A 26143-nucleotide genomic window follows, 5' to 3' on the forward strand; every position below is an offset into this window, starting at 1 on the left:
CGAAAAGCATATCCTCGCACTCGTGCTCCCACGTGTGTGAACCCGAAGTGATCCGTGTCGTCGAAGAGCGTTGCAGACATCCTTAGACAGTTGCACGTCGATGCGGCGACGTGCGGATTCGCGCCGAGGTGCATCCGGGTTTCGCGCGGAAAAAAGCGCGGCGCGAGCACCGCTCATCGCTCGACGTTTGACTTCGGCGTGTAATATCGTGTGAATGGCGCATCGCCCCGTAATTACGCTGCAGAATTTACGCCGGCATAAATTACGCCCAGCGTGTCGACGATCCGGCGAGCAACGCCGGTACCCCAACGTTGACGACCGTTTTCACCTTGCAAATTAATAGCGACTCCTACCGCGACGAGACCCTCTCTCCTCTCCTCTCTCTCTCTCTCTCTCTCTCTCTCTCTCTCTCTCTCCCCCCCTCCCTCTCGCTCTCTTCTCCTCTTACCGTGCGGACATGAATGAGCGTCAACGGAACATTTTTACGCGCCTCCGAGTCGCACGATCGTTCATTCGCGTGAGCCATCAATTTAAATAATTTGTTCGGCGCGGCGAACATTAATCTTGAATCTAATAAACAACGGTATTGGCAGCGTCCGCTCCAATTCCACTTCTCGCTACGCGTTAACAAATGTGACGTTTTACACGATAACGAGCGGCAACGATCGCGCGGATAAGGTTTGCGTTTCTTATCTCGCGCGACACGACCATTAATATCGTTGGCACAAGGTGATTTAATAAACAAATGTATTACGGAACTGCGCCGCGCATGAGAAAAACGGCGCATTTTTGCAAATGCAGAGTACGCGGTTGGAGAGAGAGAGAGACAACCTTATGTAATGTCCGCAGTCGCGCGATACGCAACTTTTTTTCGTTTTTTCTTAATCGCGCGTTCACCGCCTCTTGAATTCTTAAGCAAGAGTTCTCTATATCTAAATGAAGTAAAAAACGGCTAACAAACGACGTAGAATATAGACGTCTGTTACGTTAATGTTAAATGTTAATGCATTAAATATGTTTTAGACATCTATGATTCGTGTCAGGTTTCACGACAGGTAATTTTATTCGCCATGTTTGTATTTTGATGTGTGTTTGCCTTGTGATATTTTTTATAAATGTGTGTGTGTGTGTGTGTGTGTGTGTGTGTGTGTGTTTTCTCTGATTCTTTGAATGTCCTCGTATTACATAGCATCTAAAATTATAAGGATTCTATTCTGAATTGTGACACGAATTATAGGTTACCTAAAATAAGCCCTATTTTCTTGTTGATGCAATATTGTGCCATCTAGTTGTAGTGGACGAACGACATCAGACGAGGGGACGAGTCGCACGATCGTTCATTCGCGTGAGCCATCAATTTAAATAATTTGTGTCTTAATGAGCCATCACGTGAGATAATACGGCGACGTATTCGCATGCGGAAATTAAGCGGACGCGAGTAATCTCGTTACGAGCGATAGAGATTTGTTTTCTCAAATCTCGACAGGTTTGAGAAAACTTGGCACTTTTAATTTCCAGCGACGGACCAAAGCCACCGTACCAGTTATCCGAATTCTTGCAGTTAATTCCTCACAGATATGATATAATGACTGCTTTAGTTCGATGACATTTTATAAACACGATCCTGTACATATCCGAAGATGTTTAAAAATCTTGAAAACTGTATCACCTCAATGCTTAAAAAAAAAAAAAAAAAAAAAAAAAAAAAAAAAAAAAAAAAAACAGAAAATTAAATCTTATTTCTTTTTTAATTAATTTTAAATATATCTTAAAATATTTAATATAAAAAACTTCCAGAGATACTTCCAATTAAATATTTTTTAAGCTCGACTTTCTCGCAAATTTCCCTTTAATCTGTCATTAAAATCGCAACTTTGATTCGAATCAATTCTATCCTAAACTGCGTATTCGTTACGTTCCAAGCTCACTCGTCGCGCTCGGGGTAAGGCACGGCATCCCCCGTTCAGGCATCCCCTACGTGACGTACGCACACGAGCGCGAGGAACGGAGCACGAGGCCGTCGCTCGCGTTCGCCGGCTCGGCGAGGGTCGGCGAGCGTCGTACGGCACCGCTCCATTACTCCTATTCGTTCGATCGTGGTACGTCCCATCGTCCATCAGTGGGCTGGTGGGGGGTCGCCGGTGCTAGGTCTAGGTGCCACGTGGTGGCGCGTACCCCGGGGCGAAATTTCGGTCGTCGTTCAGTACGCGTGCACAAACGAGAGAGATCTCTCTCACTCTCTCTCTCTCTCTCTCTCTCTCTCTCTCTCTCTCTCTCTCTCTCTCTCTCTCCCGCTCCATCCACCATGGCGCACCTTCTCTCCTCCCTGTGCATACCTCCTTCTGTCTCACTCCGTCGCTCCTTCGCCGGCTCCTTTGCCGGGACACCCGGCCGGATGGTAGGGCAGGATACTAAGGTGGTGTTTCGCGGTGGTGGTAGTAGTAGTAGTAGCTCTCGGTAAGAGCGCACCGTAGCATCTCCCGTTTCGTCCGCGGCCACACGGCTCCTTGGGCTCCTTTACTTTCGCGTACGTCTCGCCGACGTCCCCGTCGTTCAGTTTGTCGGCCGCGATCAGCTGTTCCGCTCCGATCTTTACCGAAGAATCACCGCGCGAGCACCTCGTATCGTCCTCGGTTATCCCTTTCGAGTTTTCCCTCCTCCCTCGTTCGCCTCGTTTCCCCGAATTTCCGAACGAACTGTCACTCGGGATGAGAGGCACTTTTTGGATACCTAATATACCTTGAGGTCCGTTAATACGATCGTAATCGATGTAGATTTCAATGAGGAAGTTTTGGAGAGATGTCTCTGGGAGATATCAGAAATAACGTCGATCGAAAGAGTAGTTCACGAGCTTGCGTGAACCATGGAGATAATAGTAGTCGATGAATAAGATATCGCGCGACTTGATCTATTTATAATACCCTCTATCATTTTTTTTTTTTTTTTTTTAAATGCTTTTTCTACATCTATTTACGTTTCTGTCTTTTTTTTCCCCTTCGTGTCCCACTAATATTTTTCTAAAATTTAAAACTTGAAGTGTTCCGTAAATTTCACGCATAAAGAATAATTTTTTTTTTTTTTTCTATAATCCTTTCGCTTCCCGCCTTCCGCCAACCCTTTTTCCGCTTTCGAAAATACTCCAACCTCGCTGAGCAGAAACGGTGGTGTCCTCCGTTGTGTGACTTGATGTGCCCGTCTCGACGTGGTGTGCAGTGTATCGTTTCGCGCGCGAATGCGACGGCCGCCGAGAAAGCGAGTGTAGCACGCGGGGGTGCGCGACGACCGGACGGGGTGCAGCTTGCGATTGTGTCATGTGTACGACGAGGAAGGATCCGAGTTGAGGTGGCCCCCGAGACGCGCGAATTTCCACGCGGAGAGTGCCGTTCGTGCATCGTCGTTGACCCACGGAGCCGGCAAACTGGAGATTCTGGGGATGTTCCCGCCGCGCACGGAGGCGCCGACAGCCGACAAGCTGACGTTCTACGCGCCCCACGTCGACATGGCCACGGTCATCGAGGTCGAGGTGCGACGCCCCCACTTTATCGCGTTATCCCGAGACAGTTCTCGGCTCCCCGTGTTCCCAAAATATTTCTCAATTACGAGCGCACATTACGTATATAATTTCGCGATCCGTGCGATCTTACAAACATACCGCAAAATTAAATGGGGGGGAGGGGCAGGGGATCGAGATTTCATCATCCACGTGCATTCACGAATACTAATTTCACGAAAGGTTCTCCAAGGTGGTGTCGGCGCACGGCTGTTGCGCGAATATGGGTCAAAGTGCGTAAATCTATGCGGCAATTACCTCTTCACCATGACGACTATGCAGATACGGCGGTTACGTACTTTTAATCGTACCCCCATTCAACGTTAATGGGTACCCTGTCAAACTTTAACTGATATTAATGTAAAGTTAGCGGTAATTATTGTGTGCTCTTTCTTCAGGGCATTTCGCCATTAATTTCTTTCTCCCTTTACCTTGCCTCTACGTTACTTCTAACGCTCAAGCGCTTGTCTCGCGCGGATAAAGTAATTTACATACATCTTTCAAACGCGCGACACAATTACCTCGTGTGATTTCAAATTCGTGAACTCCATTCATTTTCCCGTGAACGAACAGAGGAGTTTACATCTCCACGGCATTTTTACTCTCTTTACGCGATTAATTCTCCGTCACACCACATCGATACAAAGGCAATTACAGTCGTACGCAATTATGCTAATACTGCCTTCCTAAATTCGCCGTGTCAGTGATCGATAATTCCATCATGAGCGCGAAGGCAAAAAAAAAAAAAACTTTATTTAATTTCAACAGCCGTCGTAGCCGAAACATGACTTGACAGCGCCGCTCTCCGATAAATTATTTTATTTCGCTGACGGACTCAAATCTTTTACTCAACAAACTCAAGAAAAGCATTGACTCTAGGCGTGGTGAAACGGGATGTGACGAAATCATCGATCAACGCGCGCGATTTGCACACATTAACGAGAACGTAATGTTTATTTTATTACATTTTCAGTGCCGCTACGTTTGATAACCGGCGTTATAAAATTCCCCCTCCTCCCCCTCCCCTCTCGTGATCACATCCCGAGGTATCTCGCGCCGACACACATATGGCGGTTATTAAAATCGTCGATTGAGACGTGCGTGTTCGTGACCGGCGTACACCTTGTATATTTTTCTCCGAAATTATTTGCGCCTAATCTCCCATCGCGCGATTTCGCCACGCGCGGGCTAGCGTCTTATTGGTTATTAATTGTACACGTGTCGTGTAGCGACGCTTTCTCCAATCTTATCAACGGCGGATCTCGGCAGGAAAGTTTCGGCCGTTGCTCTTTGTGGGGGGGGGGAGGGGGGAGGGGGGAGGCTGCCGCTTTTGCGAATTGTTCGCCTTAAAATATATCACACACGGCCGATATCACCAATGTACAATTCCCGCGTCATGCTCATACATCAGCGATTTCTCCTTCTACTCCCCCCCTCCCCTCCCCTCCCCCCCTCTCGCATCACGATTGGCATCGGTTTATTTGGCAATGATCCCGAGAAGCGTAAGCTTCGACTTTGTAGGCGTAAGAGAGCGCGGCGAACGATTCGGCACACTTGATTACGAACGAGTACAAGACAAATACATGCCCGGATATTTAAAATGCGCCTTCTCGACTCTTGACTTTCCTTCCTAACTCGTGTTTGTCTTCGGCCAGGAGTCTGATCCGTGTGTTACATGTGCGCGGCGTACAAATATAACGATGCCGCCTCCAACTGCCTTCCTAACTCGTTGCAATTTGCATCATCACGCGTTGGAAATATCATATATAATTAATTTATTTAAATATCATATATAATTTATTTATTTATTTTTGAAAAATTTTTTATGTTTTGTGATTTTTTTTTTATATTTGCAATTTGCGTTCGAAGCGACTCATTTTTCATTTGACGCGGAAGATCATCAAGAATTATGTAACGAACGTGTTATTTTTTTTTTTTTTTTTCCATAACGCAACGTAATTAATGGCGGTCCTATACGAAATATATTTTGATCGTACAACAATTTATGTTAAAGGAAACGTATGCGGTAGTAATTTCTATTTTTTCGCGTTTATAAATTATCTTATATAAAGACGCGATAATATAATATCCTTCGCTATATTGTATTGAGGTTTCAAGTTACGATTTCGAAAGTCTAAATAATTAAAGCCTAGCATAACTTTTACTTCCTATTAATTAGAAACGATACGTTCGCTTTAGAGACGAAACTTTTATATCATATATTTCTAAATTTCACGAAATTAGTAAAAGCAGAATTAAACGATGATGTCGGCATATGATTAGTGTAGTCGTTTAAGTTATGTTATGGGATACCTTTGCACGAATACACGTACACTTTGTACACACGCACGCACACGTAGAATAAGGCAAATGGTGATAGTTCTTATCATGAATCATTTAAGATTAAATGGTTTTTATTTACATGTAAATTTGTCAACCAACAAGTTATTAATATCAATATAGCATATGGCAAATATATCCAAATTCCAAAAAGAAAAATTATTATATTTTTAAAAAATCAATTGCGAATTCTAGAAAAATATTTAAAAATATTTATACATATGTTTCAATTATAAATTGACATATATTTTTTATTTTTATTCCTTTAATGTTAAAAACAGATGTTTTTTTTTTTAAGTTTTATCTTTATATTTCATTTATTTTTGTTTTTCATATTCGAATACATGTACAAGATTACAATATAAATTTGGAATATCTCTTTTCATTCTTGTATGCCATATGTTTTTAACAATTTCTCTAACTAATTACAATCGCATAAATACGTATAAATAAATAAAACACCTTACAAACAACTTACAAGTAATCGTTCTTCGTTTCTTAATTCTCGTCGGCAAGTATATAGCCATAACTTGAAAGATTCGCGAAAAATGAGCATTTCTGAGCGTTAGTCGCGCCGAGAGATCACGGCGAGGCCCTACGCGGCGGGCGTTCGTCCTCGCGGCAGTACTTTAAAGGTCAACCGCGAAAGGGATAGGTGCGACGTATCTTCCAGTTTCATCATCCTCCATCGGTCCCGAAGGAGATTCGATTCTCTATGGGAGGCGCGAGGGTTCGTGCCCCGCTCGCATGTGCCCGGCATGTTTCTAACAAATTTTAAGGGGATCCGACGCGCTCGGCGTCGCACGCGCCCTTCAGGTAATACGCATAGGACGAGAGAGATCCCGGCCCTTTCGCGACGGATATAGAGACGTACGAGATCGTATCGCGACGAGCGAGGACCTAATGGCCTCACGCGAGGCGACGCACGCCGCGGCAAAAAGCGCCTCCTCGATATCCCACACCCCATAGGGTGATACCATCTACTATAGTGGAGATAACACCCGTGCAATCGAGAGCTCGGATCGCGAGATTACGCGGACCAGATTAAGGCACCTCGCTGGTGCCGTGCGCGCGAGAAGGTGTCGATGGACGCCGGTAAACTGAGATCTACGGATCTCGATCTCGCCCGCGAAACTCAAACGGAGAGTTAGTTGCGGGATCGTCGAGTTTTCCTCTTTCTCTCGGGTGGGCAGAATTTGTAAAAGTTTTCCCCGCCAAATCCATTTTGTTGAAATTTGTTGAAAACGTCTAAAAAAATTGTACGTGCGATTTTCAAATACATGTGGGACGCTATACGGGATAAATTTTAAAAAATATGAGAAAGAGTATAAATCGTATGTATTGGTAATTGTGTAAATGTTGTTTTATACAAATGTGCACATATAGTTACTAAAATAATATATAAAAAATATATTTAGAAAATAAAAGAGTGAAAAGTGCGCATTATTTAGAGGATTAATAAAAGAGATCAAAATGTTAAATCTAAGATAATAAATGGTAGCTGAAATTGTCTGTCTCTATCAGAGAGAGGATTTAAATAATAATGAGAGGTTTTTAGAAAAACATCGGTGCATTAATTTGAGCAAAACAAAATGTCACAAGCATTTCCAGTTCTGATTTTATCCCTTATATCTTATGGAATTATTGTCCGTGGCGATACGATCTCCATCGGTCGTAGACTTAGAGATTATGTTCTTTGATCCGCTCAGCTACTCAGAACACACCTGCATTTTGCCTGTAAGCTGTTTGTGCACGTGCCGATTACAGCGAGATTTGCATAGTTTCCGCCCGCTTATATTCACCTCTTTCTATAATAACTAGTGCCCTTGTTGTTACGCGATAAATTTTAGAGCCGACTTATTACGATCACATTGCTCGTTAGAATTATTGGAAACTATCATTAAGGCCGATTTAATAGAATAATAAAACAGATTGACATGATTATATAGAATAAACATTTTTATTGGATTTTTTTATTACAATTATTATTACCAATCTTATAACTTAATAATAATATGATAATTAGAAGTTATATTGATGTTGTTAACAGAGTATATTATTAATCGTCGTGTTAAATAAACGTACATTTTGTGTTTGAACTTTTTTGATGTTGTTTTTATATTAAATATCACGATTAAGAAAAAAAAATTAAAAATTCATTTATATATATATAAAATGAAACAATTTTCGTGGGTTTTTTTCTATGTTATGAGGAAATCCAGAAAGTTTTTGGAAAATTCTCGAAGTTCTAATCTGAAAATTATCCAAAATTATTGAAACGGGTGCTTTTTAAATAAGTAACGAGATCACGTGCAAGTTTAATCCGATGGTGGGAATTTCCGTGTGTTACTATGTTCACTGCTACGTTCGTTACATGTAATTTCGGTCCGCTCTGGCTAATGCACAATGCTTAACCCTTTCGCATCAGATGCAACACGTGATGTGTGTGACGTATCTCTTATCTCGGATGGATCAGCTGTACGTTATACATAGTCTGTAATTACCACCACGAGAAGTGAATCCCTTGCCGGGCGCTTGTAAATGGAAGGAGATTCATTTTCTTCTGATATGGCGAAGCTAATTGATTAACCTTTCGGGCTTTCCTAGTAGCATATCTTAACACGATATTACAACCTATTTTGGTACACCTATAAACAGGAACGATAACTCTTATCTCAAGTTAGATACCTTTCGCGGTAAATGAGAATCTCAGCCTTATTGAACGCTGGCGCTTCTGCAGATTACAAAATTACTGACTTAAAAGAGGAAATCGGCATCTATCTATATAAAATTGAAAATATTACAGTGATAATATTTATGTTAAAAAAAAAATATCAAACGTTCAGAGGAGTGAAATGCTTGTTTCAAGAAAAAAATTTAATCACTAACTTAAACTGACGTATTGATATATTCATAGAAATTACTTTAAAACCGTTAGAAGTGTTATATATTTTTAACTTTCATTAGTTGTCTTTATTTACATTAATTATACCGTCCCAAGTGTTCTATGCCATAATTAAATATACCGTCTTCCGTCTCTTTTCGTAGGACCGTCTGACTGGTCATGGGGGCATCTCCTCGCTGGGCGGCGGGAACTCGTCGCCCTATTCCGGTGCCCATCACCATGGACATCGGGGAAATGGAAACGGGGGCGGCATGCCCCACCACGGGGGCGCTTCGCTGCCGACCGCCTCCGACTTCCAACCCCCTTACTTTCCGCCCCCGTTTCCCTCGCATCACCACGCGCCCGCTAGCCCCCAGCATCCCGGTCTCGGCCAACCGCAACACCTGGATTACCTCGTCGGCGATCCTTATACGCAAACGCTCAACACGCTGCATCAGCACCACTACAATCACCTGAGCGCCGCCGTTACCGCGGGCCAAAGGAGCGGCGATCTCAGGAGAGACGCCGAGGGGATTCACGTGGTGAGTGCTAAAATATGTCTCCCCGCCAAGAATACGTTCGTAAAGAACGTATGCGGAACGTTGCGGAAAAAAGCCTCGTGCAAATTTTTGAAAATTACATTAATAGTATGAAATATCATATTTTATAATTTATATTTATTTATATTCATTTATATATATATATATATATATATATATATTTCTCATTATATTTTATATAGTATTTCATAATATGAAATATTACAAATATTACAAATATTAAATTATTAAAGTGTAAATATATTATATTGTATAAAATTTTGTGTAATCGTAAAGTATATTACAATGAATTCGAAAAATTAACAGCATAGGATGCAAAAAAAAAAGAAGCAAAATTCTGTTTTGAGAAGAAATATTTGAGAAGAAATTTGGACAAGCTCTCTTCAGCACTGACTTCATTCGAGTTAGTAACAAAAAGTATATTTTATATAGTTCCTAAAAAGGAATATTTTATAAAATTTTAAAATTTTAAATATAAAATTTTTGCTCAGGCGATTCATATTAGATTGATAGAAATTTACATAGAACGAGTACAATGCGTTTCGTACGAGTGAATTAAATGCTCGAGAACGTCCAACGATTTGGTATGAGTAACGCTTAAGGAGGTATGCGCTCAAGGCTATGGGTATTCACATAATTAACTGTAAAATATAGTCAATTGCAAAAAAGGATTATACAGCCGAGTAACATATACGACTGATTCGCATGTGAGGCTTATATTCTTTAACCCTTTGACTCCATAACTATTTGTTCAGCAACTTATATAATCCATACATAATCAATCTTACGCGTTCTTCCGACAGACGCCAATGTCATGCACTACATTAGACATTCGAGGCTTGAGTTTTTTTTTTTGCATTTGCGTGTCTGTATCCTTTTCATATTTTTTCCTTTACCGTTCCGTGGTGCAAGGATCGCGACAATTTCGCTCATTGGTCAGCAAGTCGTAGAGCTGAAAAAGTCATAGTCGTATGTATACTTTGAACTTAAAAAATTATATCTATTATATTTTTTGTTGCTAACTGGAATGAAGTGCTCTCAGTCGTGTTGAAGAGAGCTTGTCCAATATATTTCTTCTCAAAAGAGAATTGTGCTTTTTTTTTTTTTTTTTTTTTTTAAGAATTAAAGGATTATTTGCTAACTACACATTTGAAATTTTGCAATATTACTGGTGATGAAGAGTCAAACACAAAAGAGATTTTAGCATGCGTTTAGGAATATAAGTTTTAATTAATCCCGCATTTGTTATTACACAAGCATTCCATATAAATTATAAGCATTGCAAGTCTACGTATCGAATAATAAGCATCCGAAAGGAGCTAAACGCACTTTGAATGCGGTAGGAAGGCCAGTTCTCGTTCACATTGCTGAATAACGTGATAAGAATTCGATTCATGTAATATTTAATTCATGTGATTCATTAAAATAACGATCACCGTGCTAATGATGCTATAAATTTAATGGCTGATTGACCGTGATTCTCAGCGTATTTATTTATTTAGGTATTATTAAATCTGCAATATTGATATTTAACACAGAAAGGAAAAAAATTGCAAACGGTACGTAATAAGTAAAATTCGTTGCAAAGAAATGCAATATTTATAATATTCAACGTACCATTTTACCACTTCACTGTTTCGTGAATTATATATTAGATTCAATATACGTATTCTAATCTATTTTGTCACACGTCTGTCTGAAAAGTGAAAGATCCGATTCTTCATCGCGAATTCCTAACGCAGTTCCCTGTACGCAGTTTTTGCATGCGTAATTAAATTTTAATCTTCAGTCTTCGTCAAGGCAGCTCAACCGATCATTACCGCCGAGGGGAATTCGTGTTTTTAACGAACGCGGCATAAACGGCGTGTAATCTTAGGTCGCGCCGCGATCCTTCCTCGTGGATCCCGAGTGACGTATCCCTGGATGGACCGCGCGCGCGGAAGCGTGGAAATCGCGGAGCACCGTCGGCCGGTTTCCGTCCGAGAGAGAGGGAATGGAAAACGGGCGGAGATCCGGTCACGTGTATCCGCTCCGGTCGGATCGGTACGTCATTAGCGAATCATCCGGGCGTTGTTATTTGTAGGACGCCGCGGCGTGTCCGGCCCGCGCGAGACGCCGCGCGGCCCGGACGTAATGACGGGCGTGGTATCGATGTATCGGATGAGTCGCGGCCAACGAGTCGTTCGGCCCGTGACATCGGTGATTGCGATCGACGATCTCTCCCGCGAGCACGAAGGGGGGGGGGGGCCGGGACTCTCCGCGGCCGCGGTGCCCCCGCGCCCGCGACATTTCCATTTGCCACGGTGCGCCGGCGGAATACGCGCGTTCCGTCCCGTGTAATGCGCCCTACGTGGCTGGAAATCGTGCCGGACGAATCCCCGACCTTCTCGTAAACATTCTCGTCCTTCGAGTCCCTCTCGCGAGTCCCTTCGCAAATTGCACGGGAACGCAGTCAACGCGCTCCGTACTCTTCGGAGATGAGTCACGCGCATTGTGGAAGGTTTTTAGTCGTATGTGACATACTTTTTATACTCACTAAATAATAATAAACAGCTCGTGCGTGCGAAGCGAAAGATAAATAAAATAGAAGTTTGAAAGGCCAAGAAACGAGCGACGAGAAAAACCTACTGTAAATATAAAATTAAAAATGTTAATATAAATAATGTGAATAAGTTTGCTAGTAATACTTTTTCCATTCGTAACGTACATTTTTTCCGAGCGATTTTCACTTTCAAATTCCAACAATGAAAAATGTTAGATGAAAAAGAGAATACCGTTTATTTCATATCTTTTCATTTAAAGAATTATAAGTTTTTTAAGCAACTCTGGTATAATTTTCTTAAAACATCAATTAAATGATGTTAAAGTTATTTAGTATAAATAAAGAATTAAATTAAATCAAGATAGAGTAATTGGGCACGGAAAAATATTTTGATTGACTATTTTTTTCCGTATAATAAGATACAAACCAATCTGAGACATACGCTTTTGTCAAGTGGCAGCGAAAATTCACATCGCGAATCGTCGATTTTATGCGCGATCTCCTATATTACGGCAACGCCATACCCAGATGTCGAGTATGCGATATGTCGGCTTTGGAACCCCAGCGATTATTACAGCAATAGTATTTGTGGTCCACCTTGCACGCTCGGTATTTACGAAGGCACCACCCTAATTATCGCGTCGGCACACGGCACATCACCGTGCCGTTTCTATCGCGGATTACGTTCGTGCCCGATTTCCAAAGGTGTCGTGTGACGTCGGCGCGAAAAGAGAAAGAGAGAGAAGGGGGAGGGGGGGAAATACGTTTCGACGAAATTCGACACGGAGGTGGTGCGACGGTGCGTTTTTCGCTCGGGCCCGTGTCCGTTTCGCGCACCTCCGGAGTTGAGAGCGATTTGTTGCAGAGAGCATCTGTCCACGCCATATGCAAGCTCGAGTTGCCGTGTTCGGCGTTTTATCGAGAACCGCGATATTATTTTCCGTCGGGGGGGGGGGGTGATCGAGAGCCGGGCGTGCGATACGCCGCGTATATTGCTACTGTAATTTTGTACGTCAGGTAAATTTCTCAACAAACGCGCGCATAGACGCTACAAATCACGGTTGAGTTAAAAATCTGAAATCAAATCCCGGTGAGTTTCCAAGATTCGAACGACAACTGATTTTCTTCGCGAATTAATTTTTACGCGTGCAGATAATGTCATTTAAATTTAAACGTTAAGTGGATTTTACTTTGACGAAATTTTTATTAAAAATTATACCGTTAAGATAATAGCGTTAACGATCGCCAACATTGAATTTTATTGAAGAAACTTGTACTCGATACACTTTAGAGCATAAAACGTGTTTCAATCCGGTATAACCGCTTGCGATACGAGAGCGGCTTTGAAAAACCTCTACCCTCCCGCGATCAAATACGCGTTTATCGATTATCCCAAATATCGCACCCCTTCGAGGCTACTTCTTTAGCCGACGGGCATTCCTGTAGGGTGTCTTCGATTTTAATGAAATCTCAAAATGCCATACTCCCGATTTCCTGCGATATCGAATCAAATTACAGAATAACGCAATTCTGCATTATTTGTATATCGGTTGTTTCTGTTTTCTATTTTTCGACTAAAGCGCATGTTATAACACTTGCAAGTTGATTCTAAGAAATGCTTCGACTACGAGAGGAGACTATTGAGAAAAGCTTACTTAACAAAAAATGTGCATATCTCAAACAGGAGCCGTGCGAGTTCTTAACGACCATTTTCATATACAATTTTTTTATTTGTGAAGTCAATAACAGCCTGAACGAGGATCGCCAGCCAGATTACAAAAAAGTGAAAAAATCTGCTGTCATTGCTGCGATGAAAAGAATATCGATAACTTAAAGATTAAGAAAAAAACAGCACAAAAGAGTTTGCATTATAAGCAAGTAATTATCCGTACTGTATGCGTGTGTTATGAAATATTGACGGTTGCATTAATTGATATTTAGAGTGTCAATACTTGTTCATAAACTTGTTAGCATAGTACTTATTAATATTGTGTAATTAATCGATTGCTTAATTGCGAATGAATTAACGCCTCGAAATAATCATATCGTAATTGTCACTTCAGATGTATCATATCCGCTACCTCATTTAAAATAAATTCCATAATTTAAATGTAAAAAATATTGGTTATGAGAAGCATTTAAATATTGATGCAAATGTGACTTTTGGCACTCAATAAATTTCGATAAAACTAGCAAAAAATATTTACAAACTTCTTATTACTTAAATATCTACTATGATTACATTATTTAGAAAAAATAATGTTTACATAATATATATATTATATATATATATATATATATATATATATATATTATATTATATAAATATTATTACTTCTTAAGATTGCAGTAGAATTTTTTGTTTGTTTGTTTTATATTTACAAACTTAATAAAACCGCGCCAAAAAATTTCTTCGTCGATTAAACATAATGGATATTCTTCTCACTTTTAAATTGCAATATCTCGAACGGTTCTGGAAACGATGGATAGGGGACAAACGTGATGGATAGACAACAATGAATAGCACGGCGCGGTTTATCGCGTGAGGGATCCTCGGCGCGCGGGGCGCCTTTAACGACGGGGAATGCGAGGATCCACGGATCCACGCTCCGTGCCCATCGTCGTAAGACGTGACTTTCGGATGCGCTCGGAGGCAAGACGCCCGGGTTATTTTGAGCGGGACGCGAAGTCTTGGGTCCCAAGCTGTGGAACTACACAGCCGTACGGGCACCTTTGCATAGTTCGCCATAGTTAGGGAAACTTGGGCGTTTCTCGAGCGTCGTGCGGCGTCCCGGTCCACGTCTTCCCGGGGCCGCTCGTGTCTCCGCGTCGTTAATACTCCGACGCGATATAACTAGAGAGAGAGAGAGAGAGAGAGAGAGAGAGAGAGGGGGTGGCGAAGAAAGGGAGAGACCCGACACGAGGAACAAGCCGCGCGACAATCCGAGAGGACAAAACCTCCGCGCTGCTGCTGTTGCTGTTGCTGTTGCAATCGGCGCCGCCGATGCGTACCGAGATACGTGTGTAATTCTCTTGTAATTCGCATGTGTATCTTGTAATTCGCGCCGCACAACAGCCAGCCCCATTAGGGTCATTGATTATAGAACCCGTCGCGCGGCTAATGAGCACCCGTAATTAGATGTAAATGGCAACGTAATCGATGCAAATTCGATGCTTGCTATCATTGACATTATTTTTTCTTTCGTTTTCTTTTTTCCTCTCGCATTTTTCTCTTATCGCAAAATTCATTCTTAGATGTCTTTTTTATAATAAACTTATTCGTTAAATATACATCGATGTTTTGCGATGTGTGAACGCGTACTAAGTCATTATGTAAAATAATATAATAATATCGATGTGATAACACGTGTTAATTTTGCAAATTTAAACTTTGCTTAGCATTCCGTAATGATTTATTACAGTCGACTTTTTAAAGAACAACGCGTAAAAACAATCAGTATTAAAAGCTTAATTAGCTTTGGCAGCTAACAGTATCCCGCAGTATTTTACAAGATACGTTTTCGCGAAGATTCGACAGTTTCGCAAAATTCCGTAATATCTATACGAAATAGACTCCCCCCTTAAGTACGATGCTTCGCTGCACCCCGTTAAGTAATTTACTTATTAAATTTTAGGCTGACCTTTGGCATTCCCTCAGGGAGGATGCCAGGGACGTTTGCTTTGAAGCAAATATGCTAAGCAGTGCGATGCCTAAGATGATGCCAAAGGTATCCCTAAAGGGTGAACAAAACCCGTGTCTTGCGTTATTAACAAATCGCAGATGATTTTATACAAGCATAAAATCATTTACAATCCTCATCCAAAGACCACGAACGTTGACAAACCTTTAATTATCAAAATATCTCATTTTTATCATGACAGATTTTGTAAGAATTTTTCGAAAATATACGAAAAAATATAACATAACATAAAAATATACGATCACAATAAAGATTCTTTATATATTTATGTCTTTAAACAATTTGAAGATTGAACTGCCATTTTTATAATAATTGATAGAATTAATACCGAAGTAAATTCATCTTGGAAGAAGATATTACAAAGTCGTAATTTCCGAAAGATGATACTTCTCGATTTTTCTCTGTCCCATCCTCAGCGCGACAGCGGACGAAACGAGCGCGCTTCTGGAAGCGAACGCCACAATGCCAATAATCAACCGAGTGGATCGACCGATTCCAATAGCTTTATCCTTGAGAACGTGAAGGCGATGCTTCGTCGTGTGTCCTCCCCTTGCGTTCCATTGTGTGCGATTCCGGGCCCCTTTAGCGTCCTTCAGCATTTATGCTCGGGAGAGTAGCACCGTTTGTGACTGGTTTTTTCGAAGGGGTTTGGATTCGGTTTGGGAAATCATCACTATTGTTGCGCCTTCGCTGCTAGAAAGAGTTAAGTGCTGCGTCGTTTAATCGGCCGACGTGAGCAAAACGGGGTCAGATTAGTATTGTGTGAGATAAATTTATGTTGCTTTTAGATACACGATGTAAGCAATGAACGTGAGTCGAGAGAGAACTTCACACATTACCTCCAAAGAAGTTATAAACGTCGCACGATACACAAAATGTTTCTAGGATTTTTAAATTTTTTAAGTATCTTTTTTTTTTTTCAAATCTTTACACTCTCTTAGTTTTCCATTTTTTAACTCACAAGCTGAGATCTATATGAAGGTAGACGTATTAAAGCCGATGACTTGTAAGGATCAGTTGTTGACGACGAGAGAGAGCTGTGAAATATCGTTTTATATTTATGTTACGACTAAATAATGAAATTTTGTCTCTCGTATTGCGAGAATAAAACTACTTTGCACTTTTTACGTTATGTAGGAACGGAAAAAAATGTTTTAATAATTGCCACAGATGTTTTTTTTTTTCGCTCTTCGCTACGAACAACTTTGAAGGAACAGTCACAAGCGTTTTTTCAACAAATCTCTCTATGCAGAAAGAAGAGATTACTTATCCTATTATATTAGTAGTATACTATCAATAGCATAATAATATATTAGTCTTTTTTGGATTACAAAATTATTTCATCTCTCCGCATTTTCTAGTTAATAATGATTTCATTTTTCGTAATACTCTTTGGAACAACAAATGCGCATAAACATTTCCACAATCTCGAATATTTGCAGTGCGCTTCTCGCCTGCCTTCTCGAGATGTAAATAATATACATTTATAACTGTACACCCGATACTCCGCAATACGAGGGAATTACGTAACAAGAGATATATCGCCGCACAAGAATGCAGGCGAGCATATTATCGCCGTTGTCCGTCTCGTTCGTGGCTCGATACGCCATCATTTATCAGTATCGACGTTACCGCGACGGCGATACGTGATTTTATTTTACCGGAGCGTTTAACGAGAGAAAGGCGATCACATTTCATCTCATTAGCCGGCACGGCACGGTTACATCAATGTATAACTATCACGGACTCGTCAATATAAGCCCAGAAAGCGGTTCCTGAGCACGTTAATTAGCGCCGTGCAGCGCCTTTTTTCGTTGCCGTGAAAGTCGAAGTTTCTGGACGCCCGGTGCCCCCCCCCCCGGCCGCCTTGGACGTAAAGCGACATAAAGCGTATAATTTTCGGCCTCCTAATCATCGGACTCGGATTCGGACAGTCATGACCTTAATGCTCTCCCGCATCTGCCGAACGATTTCCCACCGTGAGCGCAAAATAGCGACGCTATCGATCATATCGAGCTCATTAGGCATATTTGCTAATCCGCAACACGCGGAACGTTCCCCGTACGTTAGGATGATGAATCGATCGGGTAGCCTCGATCTCGTGAAAACGGCAGATCTAAAACGAATGGCCACTTCTTCCCGACGGTTCGAGTTGACGTTCGGTCAGCGCGTTAAAAGGCAGGCGCGAGATGATTGCGCGACGTCCCATTTCTCCGGATTATAATCCAGCGTATTCTCGAGTCGCAGCAAACGAGAGATACAACGTTCCGGGCATCAATTTTCAATCAAGCGGAATCCGTTGAATTAATCTGGCGAGAGAAGTTGCAATTGAATTTCTCATGATTGTCGAACCTGTCCTCGGCGACGCCTGCAGCGAAACGCTGTAGTTTACGTTTATCCTGAATCGAGTCGAGGAAATCTTTAAATCGGTCGATCATCGCGAATTAGGATATTCCGGAGTGGCGGAATGCGCGGAATGAGCAAACCGACATAAATACCGAAGTTGCGACGCGAGAAATGTTGGATGTCCCTCTATCGAGGAATTCAATACCGTTGCAATGCTTTTTCTCTCTTTCTCTCTCTCTCTCTCTCTCCTATCGTGTATACATATATATGTCGCACGTCGATCTTAAACGATCGTGACAGGGCGAGGGATTACAACGGGAGGGAACAATCTGGCAAAGAAATCGGAGAAACTCGCTCGCGATGATTTCTTCTGCGTTGCAACGCTCGCGTAGGAAAGATGTAGAACAATAATGGCAAGGGCTCGTGATATAACCGTATTTGCGACACGAGCGACTCGCAGTCTGGATAAAATCGCCAGTTTTTCCTCCCCGACGGAGGTGATTAAGATTCCGAGCATATATCCGCCTTGTTCTCGATTTCCTAGAAGACTCGCGCTTAATCCCACCGCGTATCCGCTTATCGCTCCTCGTTGTACGTACGTATTTTATATGCGTATATCAAAAGAAATCTCTACAAGTACCGTTAAACCGAATAAAAATAAGTCTTTCAATTGAAACTCCCTTTTTGCACTTTGATAACATTATTTCTCCAATATAAGTCGTTACAAAAATCGGAAGTATTGTAAATGTACTCGCGTAATTTGACGAAAATATGTAATTATCTTCAAAAAATAGTTATACGAGAAATAAAAGAATTAAAAAAAAAATATGCAAAAGAGTTTGTGTAAAAGAGTTTTTGTAAGTTCATAGGACGCGCAACCGGTGCTGAAAATGAAGGCAACCGTCCGGAAAGATTTCTTTCAATTGAAATTCCTATTTTTGCGCTTGATAAAATTTTTCAATCCCTAATAAGCCATTACAAAAATCAGAAGTAAATGAACTCGCGTAATTCGACGAAAATATATGATTACCTTCAAAAAATATGAAAAGTCACGTAAGAAATAAAAGGAATAACAAAAACAGTTTTACAAGTGTTCATGGGACGCGATCAGTGTATTGAAAATAAAAGCAACCGTTCGGAAAAATTTAATCCAATTAAATTATCGTGTAGGAAACGCTCGTACGAGAATCGAAGGGAATCCCGCGACTTCTGAACTTTACTCCGTACACGTCGACAGGTGTATCCGCTTTAAAAAAGGCGACTTTAAACAGCCGCCCGTGTTCATCGCGGAGAATAACGCGAGTAATTACGCGGGATCGGCGGGATCCATTAGAGATCCTCGCCGGCTCGCTCGTCTTTATCGATGACATAAGAGAACTTTTATAGCGCGAGGATTCCTGCCGTCATCCTTACGCGCCGCTCGCTTCCCCTCACCCCCCTCTCCCCCTCCATTTAGAACTCTGTTACGTGCCGACCTGATGCGACGATGCGACGCGACGACGCGAGGCGTAAATTACAGCTGCCTACGGGACGAAAGCTACATGAAACAAAGCCCCGATGAATGAGGAATCCGCTGCGAGTCTAGAGAGATAGAATCTCGCCGACGATCGAGGAGGCGAGCCCGCCATTTGTTCGCAATTTGCCGACACGCGCGACAGAGGTGCCGCGATGCCGATCATTTTCACCTGGATACCGTTTAATGGAGCACACACGAGCTCGCGACAATGCGACGTACGTGCAACACAATTTTTCGACGAGTCATCGTCGCGCGCCTCTTCTCCCGAGATGGCGAGAATAAGCAGCGAATGTCGAAATATACATATATATATATATATATATATATATATATATATATGGGATAGTAATTCCGTTACCTGAAAAGGTAGATTAATATCTTCCTGTTATTATTGCGGCGAAACATGGCGCAATATACGCCGACCTTAAAATATAAAAAATATCTTCTAATCTATTTGCGTACCTTCGAAGTGGCCGGATTTCTTCTTTCGAAGACACGAAGATAATTGCGACAAGGCGATCCTAATTTCTAAACACGTGATATCTTTCTCGAGTTAGTATTTTTATAATTTTTATATGAAATATTTGTTACATTTACTTTACGTATATGAAGTAAAACAAAAACACGAAATAAAACAAGTTACAATTTCCAAACTCGGTTTTTATTATTTTTTTTATTTAAAAATATGATGCTGTTTAAAGTAGCGTTACTATGAAAAGAGAGACTGATGTATTTGACAATATAAAACATAAAACCGAAAGCCATTGTTTTGTAAAGTCGCATATTCTTTGCATTAACGGCAATTGTTTTTATAATTTTATACGAATCGCGCATACACACACACACAACACACACACACACACACACACACACACATACAGATGCGTGATGAAAATAAATGGTCACACATTTCGTATCGCGTCAACAAAAACCAAATAGCGAATCGTGTGTCTCGTTATTATTAGCAACTGTTCAACGCGGGCATTAGTGTGGCAGAAATATGACTGTGCATCACTCAATAATAAATATGAATAAGAATGTAAATATTCAATAGTCGTGTAATTTATACCGCCGTACTTAAGAACTAATTGCGGATGATGTTTCGCTAATAGCCGCGTAGTTATGATATCTCCCTCACTGTTTTCCTCTCATTATCATCCTAAAGCAGTTGCAGTACAAAATCATCACGCAGGACGGCGAGGATTCCCGGCCGTCACGGATCCGTTATACCGGTAATCGAGGCAATTTTTCTTCCGTGGACACGGCAACCTTTTACTTCGTTACAGACCTCCGGCCTTTACCTATTTACCACCTATCATCGGATCGCGCGACAGTGATCCGAACTAAATCAACAGCTATCGAATTAGATCGCATCCGCGATTAATTTTGGCTTCAGTTTCAATTTTACCTTTCTCCCACGCACGTTATTTTTCAATATAAGCCATTATAAAATTCATATTTAATTTTAGCTCCAGCTTAAATTTTGCACACAATCATATTCTTAGCTTCACTTACAGTCAGAGACGCCACGCTTCAAGAAATGAATTTTTAAAATTATCGAACAAATCGTGCATCTTCGAGGTGCAACCGCTTTCGCGCGTAAAATCTCTTGCATTTTAACATTTTTTAAACTGAATATTTAATATGCGTCTCGCAGAGACCGAGAGATTCGACATATCATGCCGTCGCACATTCGCATTAGATTTCAGTTTAATTCGCAATTTTTAATTTAAATCTTTTTTTGTACCATTCTCGAAAAAAAAACACGCGTGCGAAACGAGAGAAAACAACATTTTTAACTTTCGCAAGGATATAGTATTATAATTTCTATCGGTTAGAAACGCGCTAAACTGAAGGTCTTTCCAAGATAAGAACCGATCGGGGCTCGATCGGTGCTGATTGAAACGATCGTTTCTGATTTCAGACGAACATGCACGCGTCGTTCCCGTACGACGGTGGACGCAGTAGTGGCGGAGGCGGTGGTGGCGGAGGCGGCGGCGGTGGCGGCGGTGGCGGCGGCGGCGGCGGTGGAAGGGGCGTCGAGTATGGCGCCGTACGCCGTCCTGACGCCCTCCTACCGCCTCCGGGTCTCGACCAGACCGATCTCGTTCTGCACAGCAGCCTCGTTGACGACCCCCAGGTGAGCGACGATGTACGTAATCGCAACATATTTTCTCTATTATCATCCCTCGACGCGTCTCCGCCGAGAAGATAATCCGCGGGATGTTTCCGCAAACGGAAGCGTTATGACTATTGGAGAAATCGGAATCGTGTACATTTTCGTGTACGGGAATGGTTTTTCGACCGCGACGCCATAGACATGACGTTTAAATGCCTCATTAGTTTTGAAAGTATAAATTGTTGAGAGAGGAAGAGGGAAAATAAAATGATATAATAATTGGAATGTAAATTAACAAAATAATACTCTTTTTCTTTTTAATTAATTTAAAGCGATATTCATGTTCTTACAATAGCATTTAGATCTAGTTGTCGAGATACGAAATTGAAGCTAAGTGTTTTTTATATTTTTAAATTATCCTTCGCGGTTAATTCCGCAGGATAAATGTTCGTCAATCCTTTTTAGATTAGTTTGCGCTTTTTTCGCAGAACGTACAAAAGCAGTTATGTTGGCATCAAAAGTTTTCAGCATCCATTAAATAGAATGTCAGACGCTTGTTACAATGTGGGGTGGAATGCTACGAAACATACCGTACTTTGCTGTGGTCGAAAGTATTTTTCTTTGCACAAGCACGTAGTAGCCGATTTATTATATTATACGTAAAAATATTCATGAGAAGTAGTATATCTGTATAATAGTGTATTTCTCGGCATAATAGTGTTAAACATTTTTGTATCTATTTTTAGATTTTGTCACAGATTTTTTTAAACAATCTGGCGAAAAAATACAGAATTAAACTTCATACTTAAAATACAGAATTAAAATCTGCATACTTTTCCTTTAAATTGCAGATATTTACAATCAAATTTATGCGACACTATCTATTTAATATCAAATATGTCGAAGAATTCTGAAAAATTGAATTATAATATATAGCTACAAATACAAGTTTACCTTCTCAATTTTATAGGCTGATTTCTTTTTATAAAATTATACGACATGATTATATAAATATTAATATTAAACAATTTAAATTTAGTAAATTTAATATGAAAACAATCTCACGTATGAAATAAAATCGTTCCTATTGTGAAAAGATTATCTAAAAATTTATTAGTATCTTTAAATAAAAAATGAGAGGTTAACAATATTTCTATCACATTTCAACATTGTTCGAATCATTTTTTTATGTTTTAGAACACAAATGTGGATGACGGAGGGTTCATGAACGACCTGCCATTATTAAAAAGTAAGTAACTGCAGAAATATATATCCATCTTATTTACGTACAATAATTTTAACAGAAATAGAAAAGTATTTCAACGAGCGAGAAATACCCGTCAGCGAGAAATACCCGTCGAGATTTTAGAAGACCGATGCTGTTTTATACAGAATAACAAAAAATCTTCCCGCAGAGATATTCTTTGAATTTTTCGACCTGTGAATTTTGTCGTGCGTAACACAAACAACGCGTCCCGCGTCTCGCTGGAATCGTCTCGATTCGAAATTCATTCCGCGGGGGTAAATTTACGCGTTGCATAAAATGCGCGCCGTCTCGAAATAGCAGGGCGCCGGCATAATCCCGGCATAAAACGGCCACTACGCGACCGGAAATATAAAGTAACCGCACCAGCGAAACTTGTCGCCCTTAATTAGAATTTATCTCTCTCTTTGCCACGCCGTCGTGTCAAGGGCGAGGCAGATCAGATTTCTAACCAGATTTTTGCGAAAATAAGCTCAAGACTCTATCGTTTTCTTTGCGCGCGTTAAAACGACGGCCCGGAGCGAGCAAAAACGTTTTTCTCGTTGGTCGAAACCGCGAAAGAGATCGCGAGGAGGAACTCGCAAAATTATCGAAGAGCGCCGCATTGAATTGCAACGCGATAAATTTTATCTATTAGCTCGCGTGCACGATCGAGTTTAGCCTCTCGCTTTCCTGGAAGGCTTCCGTATAATAAGATTATCTGCATCATATCTGTAAAGATTAATCTTCGAGATATTCTGAATATCGAACTTTGCGAATATCGAACTAATTTTTATCTAACGTTACATTGCGAAATATTGTCCAATATTTCACGATAAAATAGATTTCTCGCTCGTTTCTATACATTTATATTCGAGGAAAAAAGTCTTTTCAAATGCCTGGTGGCATTTAATATAAATTTTCTGATCTAAATCCTTTTCCCGAGTAAACACCTGAAAATTCAAGTATTTTTATAATAACCACGCGAATAAAACCCCGCGTGGCCGAGGTGCGGATAATTTCGCGATTGCGTAACTTCGAATAGATCGTAGAGGGGGATGTCTCGTGGTCAGAAACAGATTACAAGAGGAAACCTTGCATCATGGTCAATTTCGCGAGCGGAATACGCCTTTAGTTGACTCGTGTCAATACGAGATCGAATCGCGGCCAGCATCTTGCGAAAGTATCACGCTCAGCCTGATACTTGTCGTGTCCGATCGACGCACCGGCGGATAGGACTCCCATTCGTCGTGATGGTTACACCTATGGATGAAATATGTAACTTTCGATCTATGAATTAATTACGAAACCGCTGCCCAATATGGTAGCAGCAATTTTCGCTTTAGAGAATGTCAAAAGTACCGCGCGCGCTTTCTCTCCGCGCGTGCGCGCATTAGAAACCAAACTGAGAGAAAGGTGATTCGATGAGTGATTTTACATTGACGCCCCAATTTTTTAAACAAATTTCATTTTGGAGGGAGGTCACGGTCGTGAAATCATTTCTCGCGAGAAAGAAAAAAAAGAAAGACAAAGTAAGTATCGTTAATCGGTGATATTCCTCGTTGAGTCCGATATGAAAAGATTCGGATCTTACGTTACGTTGATGTCGGTAGAACGCAAATGGAAATCCGGTTACATATAGCGATTTAGCGTCGTTTGGTGATTGCAGGAAACAACGACTTTTAGAATCCGTATATATACGTGTGTACGGCCCACAAACGTATTACTAGCTACTACCCCTCGTTTCGACGACGTTAATTCTTTTCGCCTCCTCGGATCCTTATGTCGCACAATAGGTTGAGATCCTACCGGGACGCATGGAATCATGCGTGTACGCGCCACGAGAGGAGGTGTGAAGGAAGAAAAAAGAAGAAAAAAAAAAAAATTGCAGTGCGTGCCCGCGGGCGGATCGGATTTCGCTCATTGTCATTGTAATTTCTTGGCGGGGTGTAGTTTTCGGGGCGTTCCTCACCACAGGGGTATTACCTACAGATGGCTGTTTGTTCGAATGTCACCGAGGGTTATTATATGCCTCGTTACTCGTCCTGCGACAGCTTATTTGAGCCGGTCTTTTTCTATTCCGTTTCCTCTCTTCTCGCTCTTGCAGCCGCTTCATTTCTCTCTTTCTCTCTCGTCTTCTGTTGCCGCATCTCTCGTACGTTTCTCTTCTTTTCCTCTTTCCCCGCGCGAATCTTTCTCATTTCTTTCCGAAACCGGTATGAAATACCGTGTGAGATGCAATGTGAAATACGTGATATTATTTAAAAATCTGTGAATTAATATGTGTCAAAGATATGTTTTTTAGTGATATTTTTGTTTTGCGATTTACAACGAAAAAAGCATATTACAATTTGAAACAATTTGCATTTTATTTTCTTTTTCGTTGATTTTGTTCAATCGAGGGATTCTCGATTTTCTCGTTGATTTGAATTTATCTAAAAATGAATTATCTATGGTAGCTTTCGTAGATGATGAGACATAAATTTCGCATGTGTTTTTTGATCCTATAGTTCCAAATGGGTGACAGTAATGGCAACATATATATAATATATATATATATATATATATATATATATATATATATATATATATATTATATATATGTGTGTGTGTGTGTGTGTGTGTGTGTGTGTGTGTGTGTGTGTGTGTGTGTGTGTGTGTGTGTGTGTCGGAATATAACTGAATGTGTTTCGCGTCTCAGAAGCCGGTTATACAATTATCGTGGCTTACCTTGATTCTGTCACTCGAGGAGCTCCAGTTTAGCTCTGCTTTAAAGTATCGAGCAGATTTCTTTTACTAGCGACGATGATCTATGAAATTTTGATCATAATTATACAACAGTTGGAATAAATTGGTCGCCAACAAGTTATCCATCTGCGAACAGTCGTTTTAAATATGTAAATATGTACATCTATTTATGTATTTTAAACAGACTTGAAATAATTCAAAACCGACATCCATCATTCAGAAAAAAAATTTCGCTGTCGACCGCAATATAATATAATTTTAAGATAATGTAAAGTCAAGATTAATTAATAATCTAAACTATTTTGAAAAAGATATTCGTGCGTTTTTGTCTCAAATTAATTGCGACATATGAATATGAAAACAAAATTTGTTTATTACGTATTTGTTTGAAAAGCAACATGTATTTCTATTTGCACGGATTAATTTATTATCCACGGTATAATCGTGAGAAGAATCAAATGTAATTAATCATTCAAAGAAGGATGCCAACCACTGGCAGAATCGTGCGACTTTAATGATTCTTTTCTATTCGCACTATTCAATATCTCCGCTTCGTCGCTTCTCACGACGAGTCAACGAATGAAAGTAATCATC

At 40.7% G+C, this 26143-nt stretch overlaps 2 protein-coding genes across 13 annotated transcripts in view; one reads left to right on the top strand and one right to left on the bottom strand.

Annotated features, from left to right (window-relative positions):
- TfAP-2 (transcription factor AP-2) overlaps positions 1 to 26143 on the top strand; it is a 215358-nt gene that overhangs the window by 154576 nt on the left and 34639 nt on the right. For 10 of the 12 annotated variants that reach the window (XM_089084290.1, XM_089084292.1, XM_089084288.1 and 7 more), the window contains 3 exons: positions 8939 to 9316; positions 21364 to 21591; positions 22756 to 22807. In XM_089084290.1, coding sequence (XP_088940416.1) covers positions 8939 to 9316; positions 21364 to 21591; positions 22756 to 22807 — 658 coding nt within the window. Of the gene's footprint in view, positions 1 to 3375; positions 3524 to 8938; positions 9317 to 21363; positions 21592 to 22755; positions 22808 to 26143 lie in introns of those variants that run through there. The other 2 variants (XM_011635930.2, XM_089084285.1) reach the window with 2 other exon arrangements.
- The window catches only part of LOC105425976 (KH domain-containing, RNA-binding, signal transduction-associated protein 2), a 45194-nt gene continuing 41696 nt past the window's right edge, over positions 22646 to 26143 (bottom strand). The window contains exon 9 of the transcript XR_016141182.1: positions 22646 to 25675. The gene's annotated coding sequence lies outside the window, so the exon portion shown is untranslated. The remainder of the gene's footprint in view (positions 25676 to 26143) is intronic.

Source organism: Pogonomyrmex barbatus, unplaced genomic scaffold (assembly GCF_055798465.1).
Source record: "Pogonomyrmex barbatus isolate J1 unplaced genomic scaffold, ASM5579846v1 scaffold8, whole genome shotgun sequence".
Classification (NCBI taxonomy): Eukaryota; Metazoa; Arthropoda; class Insecta; order Hymenoptera; family Formicidae; genus Pogonomyrmex; species Pogonomyrmex barbatus.